A 12,821-nucleotide genomic window follows, 5' to 3' on the forward strand; every position below is an offset into this window, starting at 1 on the left:
TCATGGCCTCCCGTTCCAAATGTTTACGACTGACTCATACTTTGAGCTGTGCCCGAGGTGGTCGCGATTCAAAAGCTACTCTGGCTACCGAGGAACAACAAAAGGGCTGACTCACTATCAGCTCCTCCAAGACGTTAAAGTCTCCTGTCAATTTGCGTCCTGGCGCCACGCTTTCAACACTAACTTGACTGACCGCATCGCGACTCCCTACCACCTCGTCTCGTCTTGCCACCTGGCGCACCTTCGCCCTACATGCTGCACTCCGAAAAGAACGACGGAACGACAAGGAACTTAACTGTCCCGTGCCCTTTGTCCGCGTTGGTGCAGAACATTATTCTCGGTCTCTTTTCTATCGGTGGCTCGAACGTTTTTGATGCGCCCACGTCGTCAACGACGACCGCACTTTTCTTTTTCTTGCGCCTTGGGTTTTCGCGCCTGTCGCCCTCTTTGGCTTTGTTACTTTATTGACCGCATTCCGATCTTTACCACGCTTCTTTTTACGGCGCTTTCTCTATGAATTTCCTTTCATGCCGTCATCTGGTGCCTTGTGCTGGGCGGTGCACATCTCGTCGGCCCGGATCGGTCTCTTACCCGCACAGTCTGAGTGATTACTAACAAAATCACCCCTCTTTCGGCTACCTAGACTGGCGGAGAGCTGCACATATCCCTGAACAATGCAGTTGTCTTCCCTTGAGCTATGGAGCTCGCAATCCTGAGAACTGCCCTCAAGTGCATCGTCCAGCTCGCACTTCAGTTCGGCACGCAGATATGACTCGACATGGGTGCTCGTGTCTGTCGGGTCAACAGTACCCTGGCTAACGACCTCGTTACCATGAGATGCGACGCACATGCGCGGTGACTGTGCCAATTCCTTTACAGCTGGCCTAGCTGTCTCTACAGTGCTCCGTTGGCACAGCACCTCGTCGCTCTCACTACGGCCTTTAACGGCCTCTGTTTCCACTAAAGCATCGTTAGCTGCTAGCACTTCGAGTTCACCTATGAACGTGCTGCTAATCTCACAGGTACTACTGCTCTCCTCGGCTTTCGACTTAAATCTGCTGTCGACTTCCTCCCATTTTCGCTGCGTCCAGCCAACAGATTTCTCAAGCCGCTGTTGACTTCGTGCGTTTAACTGCTGAAATTTTGTATCTGTTTGTTCACTGCTGCCATTTCTTTTTCAACCTCTTGCCGTTTTTGCTCACGCTTTTGGCGTTCTCGCTCGCGCTCTTGGCGTTCTTGTTTAATTGATTCCTGTTCCTGTCTTTTTCTTAGAATTCGTTTACCAATTTGTTCTATGAATTTCAAATCATTCTCACTTTCGAGAATTGTCTTACGAATTTCTGATTCCGTCAAGTCCTCCTCTACGTTTACCTCGATCTCTTCACACAACCACAACAGGTCAGCTCTCGTCAAACACAATAGGACCATGGTCGCTACTTTAAGCTTTGGCTCTGCTGTCACACAATACTTGCTGCGATACTCACACAAATCAAAATGCTAGTAAAAGATCCCAGCGAATAAAATCAACAAACACAGCTATATTGAAGCCTGGTAAATCTTACAGCCAAAACCAAACGCTTCCCCACTGAAGTAGCACCATATCACCAGTCCTTCTCCGCCGCATCCAGTCAGTTGCAAGAGGTGGTCAATCCCAAGTCGCCTCCAACTTGATCAGGATACCGGTCGGTCACCATGTGCCAACGTCCGTCAGCTGCCGTTGCTGTCTCCGAGTCGTAGGCCGATCTACGAGCCGTAGGCCGATCCCTCCGCTGCCATTCAATTGTTAGATTCGTCGGAAGATCCCACCGCTGTTACCACTTGTAGGAGTTGGCGGACGATCTAGCCGCGGCCACCATTTGTAAGCGTTGAAGGTCGTAGAGAGGAACTTGAGAGGAACTAGGTGAACATGGTTTATTTACATTATTTACAGTTTAAAAAAGACATACATCGACAGTCTAGCGTGGCTCCCAAATGGAGCCCGCAAGACGAAGCATACAGCAATCGAGCACACAACTCACGATTACATTTCGAGCACGACAACGAGCACACTCTAGCAGCCGACAACAGCCGCTTATAACCACTCCGTTCGACGTCATCGTTCAACGTCATCGTTCGACGTCATCGTAGAAAGTCCTCGTGGTCGCCTTTGAGAGAAGGGGGTAGGGGTTTTACACACACGCATGCCGCACAGGTTTCAATGCTCTCTCCGAGGGCAGACGACCTTTGCAGCGCAGTCGTCGTGGTATCCATTGTCCCGCGTCCCTGTAGTCAGCTGGTCACGCCCGACCCCAGCCGGTGCCGCTAAATTCCAGAGCTACCTTTTTCCTGTAGTCGCCACGTGTGTCAGCAGACTGTGACGAATCCTGGGGCCCCCGTACCTCAAAGCACCCTTTTCCCAGGGTAGCTCCCCCTGCCGCAGAGAGACCATGACGACCCGGCAAATTAACGAACAATGCACAGGCCGCCAAACGTGGCCAGCCCTGCTGTCGTCACCGATCCTCCAAACGCGGTGCATGGTCGGTTAGCGTTGTCGTCCTCGCTCGTTCTCTGAAGGGTATGTCGCCACCGCGGGTATGTCGAAGCACGTGCAGCGGGCTGAAATAGCTGGCACGTTGCCACTCCGGCCGGCCATTCCTAACAACATATCGGTTATGAATCCGAACCTCCGTACCCGAATAAAGAAAGTCATAATTCTTGCCCCGCTCGCGTTGCCAGTTCGTGCAAGTAAACCCCGGAGGTATGAGACATGGTGACGCTGAAGGTACATGGTCTCTTCTTCAACGAAGCTTAAGCTGCGCTCTGGTGCTTCGAGTATACTTCAGTCATTGCAGTTGACGCTGTAAAAAGCGGTTTCATCGTTTCAATTTGAAGTTTTATTTAAAGGATGAGTTGCGCCAACAATGTCTGTTGCCTCGCCATAACGTCATAACGATAGTAGGTTGCTTCCGTTGGGGAAGGCATGTGGGATATAGTCGATAAAGGCTCCTGCGGGTCACTATGAAGCGTTCATCTATCGTAATGGCTTGGCTCTCGACCTTAACCACGAAACATTTCTTTCAGGTGTGGCTGTTGCTATGGTATTTGTCTAGTATATACCATACGTGACGCGCAGTCGCATTAAAAACTATGAACAATGCTTTTTCTAGGTGCCTCTTTAGAGAACGGGCGAATTTTTCCTGCAAGATATGCACTTAACTTTTCTTTTAATGATTTATTATAGTGCCCACATTTGACTAGAACAGCTCACCGGAGCAATAAGAATGTTGATGAAGGCTTCGCAGGCAGTATCATTATAACATGAATTTATAATTTTGGCATCAAATACCAATATTGCTGTTCTGTGTGTAATAAAATGTTGAATTGAATTGTGGGGTTTTGCGTACCAAAACCACGATCTGATTGTGTGGCACGCCGTAGTGGGGGACTCCGCCGTGGCCAGGATTTGATCCCACGCCCTCGGGCTTAAGAGCCCAAGACCATAGCCATTAAACAACCACGGTGGGTATAGTGCAGAGCTGTGAAAAATTTTCCAACGCCAGAAGTATGTTCCTTGGACAGGTGCTCAAGAACCGGGAAAATCGTGCCCGGTCTGGCTATTACACCTCAGCAAACCGGGATATTTGCATGCGAGAAAGAGAGCATGAAGTCTGACCAAGGCTGGTAAACCATATGACGATACATTAACAAAACATGCAGTCAAAAAAGCAAGAGCACCGGCACAAGCGATATTTGTCATTTTTTTTTAATAACTGACATATTATCTTCGCGTCTTTTTCCCACTGCAGGTATAGTGAAATGGCTGCCATAACTAAGTACTAAGCGAATGCTATGTTTTGAGCAATGCATAACAAGGTTTGGCATGCTGAATGTGCAGAAATTCTCCTTAGGAAAAATTTCTTGACAAACAGGGCGCACTTATGCATTGCAAGAGGAGTAGACCGCTTCAACTTTACATAACTTTCGATATTCAAACAGTAAATTTTCATGGTTTACGTGGTTTCGAAAAAGAAACTGCAGCTTAGGCGTGTCAGCAGAGAGCAGCTGAAACATCAAAACTATGGTTGGCAGGTATGCACGACTCCAACGAGCAGAGCACTCCCGTCCATCGAGCTAGCCGGTGAGAGTGGCGTCCTTGCGGCAACATCACTCGCGAGAAGGTGCCACTCCAGCTTCTCGCCGCTAATAGAAATGACGCCTAAGTTCGACAACTTGTCGGCTACACTTCACAGAGGACCTGTATCGGTGGTTTTCTCCTGTAACAGTCTTATATCTTTCCTCAGCTCGTAACACTGACTACATTAGCAGGTTATGCCAAAGGACGACCATCGATACCCGCACAGGCAGATGCATTCAAAGAACGCACCTTGAAGCTCTCTGAGAATCATGCAGAGAACTGCTCCGGCCAATCGAGGTTTCATTTACTTATTCGCAGGACCGTTTCACTTGTCTGATTCTTTTGCTGGTTAAGAAGGAAAACAGTGCAAGAGAGAGAGAGAGAGAGAGTGAGAGATTGGACAAGAGACACTGTCTCTTTTGGTCCATTTCTATTGCGATAAGAATGACATTAGCGCGGATTGTTGATGTCGGCGTCGTCGTGAGGTTTCGCCTGAAATGCAAGTGCAATAAGGTCCTATCGCGCCTCGCGCGTCGTATGCTCTGCAGAGTGCAAGAAAAACTATGCGAGGATGAGCCGAGAAGGATGGTGGCCTGACACGTGTCGTCCTCAGGTGCTCAATCAGCGCACGCAAGGGTCTGGGGCGAGAGATAGTTGAGCGTTGTGCAAAGGCCGGCCCTCATAGAACGAATATTTTTCGACTATTATCGCACGTCACAAAATCTCGTCCGACGCGCCGCATTATTTTCGCTGCACCACCCCTCATGCAGCGATTCATAGGCGAAAGTCGTTGTGCCGCTTTAATTATTGCTAGGCATGAGGCGTGACTTTCACGGTCTTGGAAAATTGTCAGATAAGCTTTGTATCTCTTGTACTAGAAAGCAATATTTGTACAAGCTAATTATGGTGATAGAATTGTGCTTAAAGCGGCAAATTCAAGCGCTTACATCTCTGCATTTAGATAAGCTAAAGCTCCCGGTAATATTCGGCGTGCCTAGTTTAAAGGAATGTGGCGGAACGGGCTGTTTATAACGTTACCAGTACTCCAAAACAAAAACAAAAGCAATTTAAGACAGGCTTACGTCAGTCGAGATTCGAAACCCGGCCTTCTTTTTTCTTTATTACCGACATGGCAACGCCCAAAACGAGACGTTTGAACAATACTTGACATTCAAAATAAAAACCTCTCCCATTGGTTGGTGGACATCGGGCTAAAAGCGCTTCAGGTTCGCAAGCTAAGTCATCACACTGAGCGTTGTTGGTTGTTCTTTTTGTAAATTTCTAGTATTTTCTAGTATCACAAGTGTTTTCGATAAAGTATTCTCTAACAGGCCGGGCGTTTATTTCAGCGTGTCCCACGGCCATTCTAGTTTTCCATAAACTATGCAAGGATAACAGCATGCACATGTCATACGGTGCAGTGTCTTCATTTAGAGTAGGCAAGAAACGAATCCCATACTGCGTAATCGGTAAGTCATTCTCTAGGGTTCCCTTTAAGATGTCCCAGTGGAATACTGTGTTCGACTGTTTCGGGTTTTCGGCCTTATAAGCAGTTGACGCTTCAAGGCATAAAAAGTCATTTTTCCTCTAGCCATGGTTTCACATGTAAAGTATTGGTGTGGAGCTGGAAAAAGAAGGACTTTACCGGCGGGTGTACTGGCATTCGTTTTACTCTTTTTAGAACGTCCTTTTCGGGTCCAATGCAGAACATCGAGCAATACAATGGCACCGGCAACATTCTGTCTATCAGGTCCTTATATAAGCGTTTTAGTGGTACCCTACTTAGTATTCCATGTAAAATCGAACCTTCAACAGCTGAAAACCCCAGACTACTTCTTTTAGGAAACCACGCACTCTGCCTTGACTGCACCGACGAGTCGATGCAATGAATTCAGGTATAGCTTCGCTCAGCTTTACTTGAAACGTAGTTAACAAAAATGGGTCCTTTTGGTCCCGTAAGTAAACAAACCTCGACACAATCTGCCTTATGAACAAATGTGCCAGATGTAGTCCTCCACTTTCAACGGAACGAAAGAGATTAGTGCGACTGGTGCGCTCCCAGCTGGAACCCCATACAAACACTGTGAGTACTCTGTGTAAAAGTTGTATGTTGGCCCTTGACATGCAGAACGCTTGAAGCACGTAAGAAATTTTGGCAACGGCAAACAGGTCGCACACCGTCGCACGAGCAAACATTGACAAATCGACCCCCCGCCCCCGTTTAGGTGTGCACTCACGAACCCTTTCAGCTTCGGCATTCCAGTAATCCACCGCGTCACGGTAGTGCTCAAGCGGCACCCCGAGATATTTTGCCGGCGTAACGGTCCGGTGTATATTTGCAAACGTACTCGGATGGTCTTCCCATTTGCCGATCTATACCCCTAGGGATTTATATAAGTTTATGGCACCCAGGCCTTCCATGTGGGAGGCGGAGACGGTACTGCTGCACTAAAACGATAACGAGCACAGGAATGTTAGAAGGACGTTAGGGTGCGTTGTGAGGTACGTTCGCACTTCACAACACCTTCACAAGACAGGGCGCCTTCACAACACTTTTTTTCAGACCTTGGTTAGGACGCCTTTGCGCTAAGACTATTGGCAAAATTTACAAAAATGAATAAAATGAGCTTACTAACAAATAATTAACCTGTGGTCGGTGCTAAAAGCCCCTTTCTTTTCCAAACGCCGGGTGACCGCTGCGTTGACACATGCGATCGAAAGTAAGTACGGCATCACGGATCCCATTGATACTTGGTTGGGTGCACGGCTGAAAAGGTTGATTGAGAGTTGGTCGAGTAGTGTTAGCTTGTGTATTACCGTGTTTGTTTCTGTATGCGTGCGTGCAAACAGTACGCCCGTTTCACTTCGGCCGAAGCTCCAGCTACACGTCAGCGATCGCTACGTTTTGTCGTCTGGTTTGCGCGGCTTTCACTTTCGAGGACTGCTGCTTTCGCCATGCGTTTGATGGTTCGGCGTTAATTCCTAGACCAGTGTGCGTCGTCTCGCAGATCAAGCGTCACACGATGAAGCGCCAATAGCTGCCGGCGACGACAAACGATTCCGAGGCTACCGCGAGAGTGAAGCGTCCGGGGCAGCCATTCCTGTCAGGCCAGTTGGCCGGAAAAGGTGCATCTTGACTGGCTCGTTGGCACCACTGCGCGTTCGGCGCTTCCGGCAGCGAAGTTCGCCCGACGAACATATCTGTAAAGACAGATCGGCCGGCAGCAGCAACATTTTCGACGCCGGTTTTCGTCCCCGGGCGAAATTCGCCGCTTTGACGCCCGATGTTCGATCCACGAGGGCCGGCCTTGATATGATAAAGCGCACGCGAGGGAGGCAGCTGATCACGCCGTCTGCTCCTTAAGCCCTGCCGTGGCGGCGCACGGCTACAAGCGCTGCTGAGCGCTTACGCGACCCTTGCGCCCTACCTTGATGGTAACATGCTGCGGATGCAATAGCTGGCCGGCCCAGATGGCTGGCCGCTTCATGCGCGCTGTTCCGCGGACCTAGGAGGCGGCGTAACCTGAATTTTCAGAGGCGCGCTGAAGTTTCGGGCAGCACGAACAAGTGTTCGCTCTTGGAGGCTAGCAGTCTTCTTCAAGCCAGCGTCGTTACAGCGAGTGTTCGCTGTCATAGAATGATGTCTGATCATCTTTGCCTGTGCGCTCGTGACACCATGCTTGTTAATTTAATTGGTAGGTAAATGTTTAGTGCATAACATATGGCCGATAAAACACCAAACATAACTTTGTGTAATTGTCTAATACTTTGCTGTCGGTTTAAATGCTTCGCCGTTAGGGCGAACTGCAGCGTTTATTTTTTTTTTCACTATTTTCATTCGTACAAGCTATCCCACAGAAAACAATCCTGAAATTATTTTTGCCCTTGCGAACAGACTTTACATGTCACTTGGTGAAAGTACCTTAGGTTACACTTTTGGGGCAGATAATGTGTGCCTGTAATACATGTAGGCGCTGTTGCCGTGCAGACGGGATACTGCCGAAGGCCTCCTCCTATATCCCGTAGGTGTTACAAAATGTGCTTAGGAGTTCACGCGGCCACCTATACCGCAGATATCCTACGGTATGGTTACTCCGTATGAAGTCCGTATATATCAAGTGATTGCTTACAGAATCTAACGTTGTACAAAAGTTTTACAGAGTGAATTTTTTATTTAGTGCCGTGCCATATTTTTTTTTTCAGGTGTGCTCTCCCCGTCGTTCCCATAGTGGCCCCAAAGGATCGGTAACAAGCGTAGCGTTGGTTGCCGTCATGGTCACCATAGCTACCCTGCTACTTGTCGTGACGCTGAGCATCGTTTTCGTGATCTCAAGCCAGCCAACCAGACGTGGCAGGGATCTGTGTGTCAGAGAACACTGTGCCTTGCATGCGGAACTTCTGAATAACGCATTGAATCGTAGAATCGACGCCTGCGATGACTTCTATGCTCACGTATGTAGTAAATGGTCACAACCAAGTGGAAGGAGCGAGCTGCGTGACTTTGATACATCCGTCATGCAAGACATGGTCTACTCTTGGTTATTCGGCTTTGAAACAACTCTACGAGAGGGCTCAAAGATCTTCCCAATAGCCCGCATAGCACTGATCATGTTTCAGACCTGCATGGGCAACTCCTCCGTGTACGGATCAACGATTGAAGAATTTCGCCTCTTGCTGAACAACCTGAGCCTGGCCTGGCCAGAGAAGCCAAGGGCGGACGTAGACGCGCTGGGCGCGCTCATCTCGCTGGCATACCACTGGCGCGTCGAACTGTGGGTTTCCATGCGAGTGTTCTCGGCACGACGCAATGCGAAAACAAGTAACTGGATTATTGAATTCGCCCCTGCTCCTCAGTTGCCTTTTTACCTGCGGCACCACCGCAGCGTGAACAGACATGGTGGTTATAGCACATACTGGAGCCAGTTCTACCAGGTATTCACCAACGCTAGCCCCACAGACAACTTGCGACATGCGAGAGATGCAGCCAATCTAGAGGGCAATATACTCAAGAAGCTCAACGAGGCCCTTCACGTGTCTCCCAGAGATGCGGCGCAGTTTCCCATCGGCGAAATACAAAAGTACACGCCGAACTTAGCATTTTCCCGGTGGCTGCGGCATCTTCAGCACACCACAACGCTGAGCCCCGCGCTGACCGTCAAAGACGAAATAGTCGTGACAAATGTGAAGTTCCTTGCCACCGTAGGCGAGCTCTTCCAAAATTACACAAACCAAGACATTCTGTCATACTTGGCGTGGCAATTCGTTGAACACTACGGTCCTATTGCTGACAGCCGCCTCTTGTTGTCGCGGTACGGAGACCAGAGAACAGCAGACAGACTGAGACCAGCGTTTTGCGCCACTCAAGTTGAGGCAGTCTACAAGCTGATGCTGCTGTCACTAGCATACACGCTGCACATTAAGAACAGCGAAAAGGATTTGATAGACAGAAGCTTCAACCGCTTGGTTTCGGCGGCCGTGCGCTTGGTTAACGCGTCCGGCTGGCTGGACCCAGAAAGCAGAAATGCGGTGACCGACAAGCTGCTATCGGCAACTATGCAGGTCTGGCCTCCGGCTAGCTTCCTCACAAACGAAAGTTTAGAAGAGATCTACAAGAACTTTCCTGGGCCCGGACAGGCGGAATCATTTGGCGGTTACTGGATTCGGTCTCTTACGAGTCTGAGAACGATCAGGAGGTCTCCCGACTACGAATACATGTCCGATCTGCTTCACAGCTACGCGCTACCTTACCTTCAGTACGATTACCACGTGAACAAAGTGGACGTAGCCATCGGTGCTGTCGCCCGGCCGCTGTTCTACAGCGAGGGCACAAATGCAATGTTCTATGGTGGCATTGGATTCTCCCTTGCCTTCGAACTGGTGAAGGCACTAGACCTGAAGGGCCTCCAATGGCATTCTGATGGAGTGCTGGTTAGCTCAATACTCAGCGAAAGCTCACGCTCAGTATATGAGGTGAAAGAAAAGTGCCTCAACAGCAGCGAGGAAAGCGACCGCAGCCTGTTTCCGGATATTCCTGCGTTAGAGATTGCTTACTCCGTCTACCTGGATGCCTCGAAGAATGTTGAGAACGGACTCCAAATCAGCGAAGATCTAACCGAAACACGGGTTTTCTTTCTTACAATGTGTTACATGACGTGCAGCCGGGAAGGCTTCAGTAACCCCTCCTCAGCGAACTGCAACAAACTTGTGCGGAACTCTATAGCCTTCGCTAATGCTTTCGGTTGCCCGCTGGGTTCGAAGATGAACCCTGTAAAGAAGTGCATTTTCTTCGGCTAGAAGTCGACGTTCGCGAAGAAGTTGTAGCTTTATTATTTTGTGTTTGTATGGGAACAGCCAGTTTTTGTACTTGTTGTGGAGCTCCCACTTATATACAGATAGATACAGAGACATACCATAATTGTCCTCAGACCTTAAATATGCTTCTCCGTCAACGGTCAAGCATTACACATTGTGTACAGGCCAGCGTTGCCATCTGGTGAAATTGGCCACCAGATTTCGGAAATCTGGTGAAAATGAAGAGCTCCTGGTGGCCAGGCCAGCAAACTGCTACACCAGACAAAATCTGGGGATATCTGGGGAAAACCAGTCTACCGAAACTACCGTCTACCGGCCTTGCTCATCCAAACATTTAGCGCTAGGTAGCGCCTGTGCCCGCGCGATTCTAAGGCCTATATTTGTATTTGTCTATTCCTCATGAAATCCCTGTGTTGCTGTGCTAATGCTAGGGTACAGTGAACTAAAGCTTACTGTATCGAAGGTTTATGCTAGTGTGTGATGCTAGCACTAGGTTTCAACGCACGTATAGATATAAGAAGTTTCAATAGGCGGCACCGTCTGTTCTAGCGGAGGAATGAAATTACCGTGGAAAGCGCGGGAAGAGCAACGCCGGGCCACCGGCAACGAGTCAAGTGACCAGCCAATACACGTGCGGACGCTCCGTTCGTTTCGCTTTCACAAAACGCTGTTGCGCAGTATAAAGGCATTTAGCTTCCATGAAATTGGTGGCCTAAGATCCACCCGGGACTTCGCAGGCAAAGCACATCTCAATTTGGTAAGTTTGGCGGTAATTGTTTACTTATGTTGCTTTTTCGTAGCGTTTGCCACAAATGCCCTGATTCTTTTTCTAGACTCAACCGCTTCACACTGTCGTAATGAGCAGTGAAAGCAAGTCGACTCCGAAGGGAGATGGTGATGCAGACTGTGCCAAGACAGTAAAAAGAGCCCGCAAGTCCTATGAATACAACAGTAAGTACCTCGAATCCTGGGAAAAAGAATTCCCATGGCTTACAAGTGCGACATCACAAGGTAGCAAGCTTCCATTCTGCAAGTTATGTCGAAAATTTCTTCGACCACACCACGGCACACTAAGCAAACATGCACAGGGAGCTCAGCATAAAGGAGCTGTCAAGTCTGCATCAGTTTCTGAGACGCTCAATTTCCCAAAGAAGCCGAACCTATCGGACGACTTGAAACGTGCTGAGTTGGAGTTAGCGCTTGCAACCTGCTGCCACTGCCCCACCTTGGCTATTGACCATTTAGGGGAAGTGATAAAAAAATGGCAAAGGAAGCTTTCTTGAGCACCTACGTCTTCACCGTACCAAGTGCACTGCTTTAATCAACTCTGCCTTGTCCCCCTCTCTTCTAGACGAAGTAATGGCTGATATTAAAGGCAAGAAGTTCTCTCTGATGCTGGTCAGACCACGGATGTCACGGTGGAAAAGTTGCTCGCAATCTGCACCCGTTACTTTAGCGAAAGATCCGGCGAAATTGTGACTGCATTCCTGGGGCTTTATCCAGTGATTCATGCGACTGGTGAGGCGCTTTTTCAGATTGTCAGAGATTGCCTTTATGAGTATGGGATGTGCCTTTGCGATTGTGGTGGCATTGCCTGTGATGGAGCTGCTGTAATGGTTGGTGAACACAACAGTGTTTGGTCACGAATCAAAGAAGAGTCGCCTAATTGCATCCTGAACAAGTGTGTATGCTATTCACTGGCCCTCTGCGTGCAAAAGGCTTTTGAAACGTTGCCTTCTAGTCTAGGCTACCTCCTAACTGAAATCCCAGCATGGTTTTCAAACAATACACTCCGACGCCATGCTTACAAGGAACTTTTTGAAAGCATGAAAGAACAAGAAGTAGAAGCACAAAGTGACAAGAAGTCTTGCCACATGCCATTTTTGAAGCTATCTCGCACACGATGGCTTGTTCGGGGGCGTGTCATCAAGAGATTTATCGAACATTGGAATGAGCTGAAGGCTTACTTTACGTTAGCCATGCAAGAAGGTACTCTAGAAGTAAGGTACAAAGCTCGATTGATCCATGACATGCTCCATGATGATGTAAACTACATTTATGTCATATTTTTGACTCCCATCGTCCAAGAATTTGAAAAGGTCAATGCCTTCTTCCAGTCAGTGAACATTGATCCAGACAAGATGTACAAAGAGCTTGATCTGCTTCACCGAACGCTGAAGTCAAGAATTTTTAACAAGCAAGGGCACAGACTTTCATTGGGAATGACAGACTTTGGGTCTCAATTTGTCAGTGAACTCCTCCGTTGCAAGCACCAGGAGACCAACCTCAACGAAGCTGCTGTGTAAGGGGTGAAGCAACGCTGCCAAGATTTTCTCACTGACTTGCTGAAGGAAGTGGAAAAGCGTCTTCCCTCCAATCAAGCTATTTTTCAAGG

The 12,821-nt window shown here is 48.6% G+C and overlaps 1 protein-coding gene across 1 annotated transcript; it reads left to right on the forward strand.

Annotated features, from left to right (window-relative positions):
- Positions 1–8,629: 8,629 nt before the first annotated feature.
- Positions 8,630–10,408, forward strand: LOC126523320 (neprilysin-1-like). The gene has a single exon (XM_050171965.2). The coding sequence runs from the start codon at positions 8,630–8,632 to the stop codon at positions 10,406–10,408; it is 1,779 nt and encodes a 592-aa protein (XP_050027922.2).
- The last annotated feature ends 2,413 nt before the right edge of the window (positions 10,409–12,821 follow it).

Source organism: Dermacentor andersoni, chromosome 6 (genome assembly GCF_023375885.2).
Source record: "Dermacentor andersoni chromosome 6, qqDerAnde1_hic_scaffold, whole genome shotgun sequence".
Classification (NCBI taxonomy): Eukaryota; Metazoa; Arthropoda; class Arachnida; order Ixodida; family Ixodidae; genus Dermacentor; species Dermacentor andersoni.